General features: G+C 73.4%; 1 protein-coding gene across 1 annotated transcript; it reads left to right on the top strand.

The window, feature by feature from the left end:
• Positions 1-377: 377 nt before the first annotated feature.
• LOC113980180 (deoxyhypusine synthase-like) lies at positions 378-1300 on the top strand (the record flags this gene model as incomplete). Its single annotated transcript, XM_027707412.1, has 3 exons — positions 378-664; positions 852-1013; positions 1280-1300. Coding segments are annotated over exons 1-3 (426 nt in total), but the record flags the coding sequence as incomplete, so codon positions are not given.
• Between the last annotated feature and the right edge of the window lie 5 nt (positions 1301-1305).

Genomic DNA, 1305 nt, shown 5'->3' with positions numbered 1-1305 from the left:
GGGGGGGGCTCAGCCCGAGCCCCCCGGGGCCCCCCCTGCGCCCCCAACGTGGGAGGGAGGCCGGGCCCGGATCCGGGGTCTGGATGTGGCTGGAAGCTGTTGGTTGTATTAAAGAATTGGACTGGAGCGGGGTTTGTGTCTCCCCGCGGTTTTGGGGGTGAATTCGGGGGGGGGCGGGGGGGGGTTGCGGAGGTTTCGGGGCTCTGTCGGCACCGAGGCCGTTCGCGTCCGCGCGGCTCTTGGCGCTCCGCGGCCGCCGTAGCGCCAAGATGGCGGCGCGCAGGCCTCTGTCAGCGTAGGAACCAAGATGGCGGCGCGCAGCCGTACGGCGGCGGAGGGCGGCACAAGAAGGTGGCGCGCAGGCGCACAGAGGGGTGGGGGCGGCCCAAGATGGCGGCGCCCTGAGCGGCCCGGCCGAGCCATGGCGGCCCCGGGAGAGGCTCCGGGGGAGGCCCCGGAACCGCCCCCGGGCCCCGGAGACCCCCCGGCCGAGGCGCTCCGGGCCGTGCTGCGGCCCAGCGGGGCCCTGCCGGCCGAGGCGCTGCCGGTGCGCGGGTACGACTTCGCGAGCGGCCCCGACCTGGCGGAGCTGCTCCGCTCCTTCCGCACCACCGGCTTCCAGGCCACGAGCTTCGCGCGGGCCGTGGCCGAGATCCAGAGGATGGTGCGGGCACGGGGGGAAGGGGGGTCCTGGGAGGGGTCAAACGGGGGGGAGGGAAAGTCCCGGGGAGGGGTCCCAGGGCCGTTCCCGTGGGTCACATCGGGGGGAAGGGGGTGGCCGGGTGAGGATCCGGGGGGGGGGAATCCCGGGGGTCTCGGTGTGGCCCAACCCCCCCCGTCCCTCCCCCCAGATCTCGGCCAAGCTGCAGCCCCTGACTCCAGAGCAGCGGGAGCGGGGGGCCCTGGCGGGGCCGCGGCCGCCCTCGGGCTGCACCATCTTCCTGGGCTTCACCTCCAACCTCGTGAGCTCCGGGGTCAGGGAGAGCATCCGATACCTCGTCCAGCACGGAATGGTGACTGGGGGGACACTGGGGACATGGGGGGGGACACTGGGGACATGGGGGGGGACAGCAGGGGAGAGCAGGGATGGGGAGGACACTTGGGTACTTGGGGGGACACACCTGGGACAGGTGGGGGTATGGGGACACAGCTCCGCGGTCAGGGAGAGCACGGAACGGGGGATGGCAGGGACAAGGGACACCCAGGGGACAGGGTGTCCCCGAGATTCCTGGGGTGTCCTCGGGGTGTCCCCCAGGGTCCTGAGCCCCTCCCTGTGCAGGTGGACGTGCTGGTGACCACGGCGGG

The sequence above is a fragment of the Neopelma chrysocephalum genome, unplaced genomic scaffold (assembly GCF_003984885.1).
Source record: "Neopelma chrysocephalum unplaced genomic scaffold, ASM398488v2 Primary Assembly neopelma1_92893, whole genome shotgun sequence".
NCBI classification, from domain to species: Eukaryota; Metazoa; Chordata; class Aves; order Passeriformes; family Pipridae; genus Neopelma; species Neopelma chrysocephalum.
Note: the sequence above shows the minus strand (reverse complement) of the source record. Positions and strands in the feature narration are given on the sequence as shown.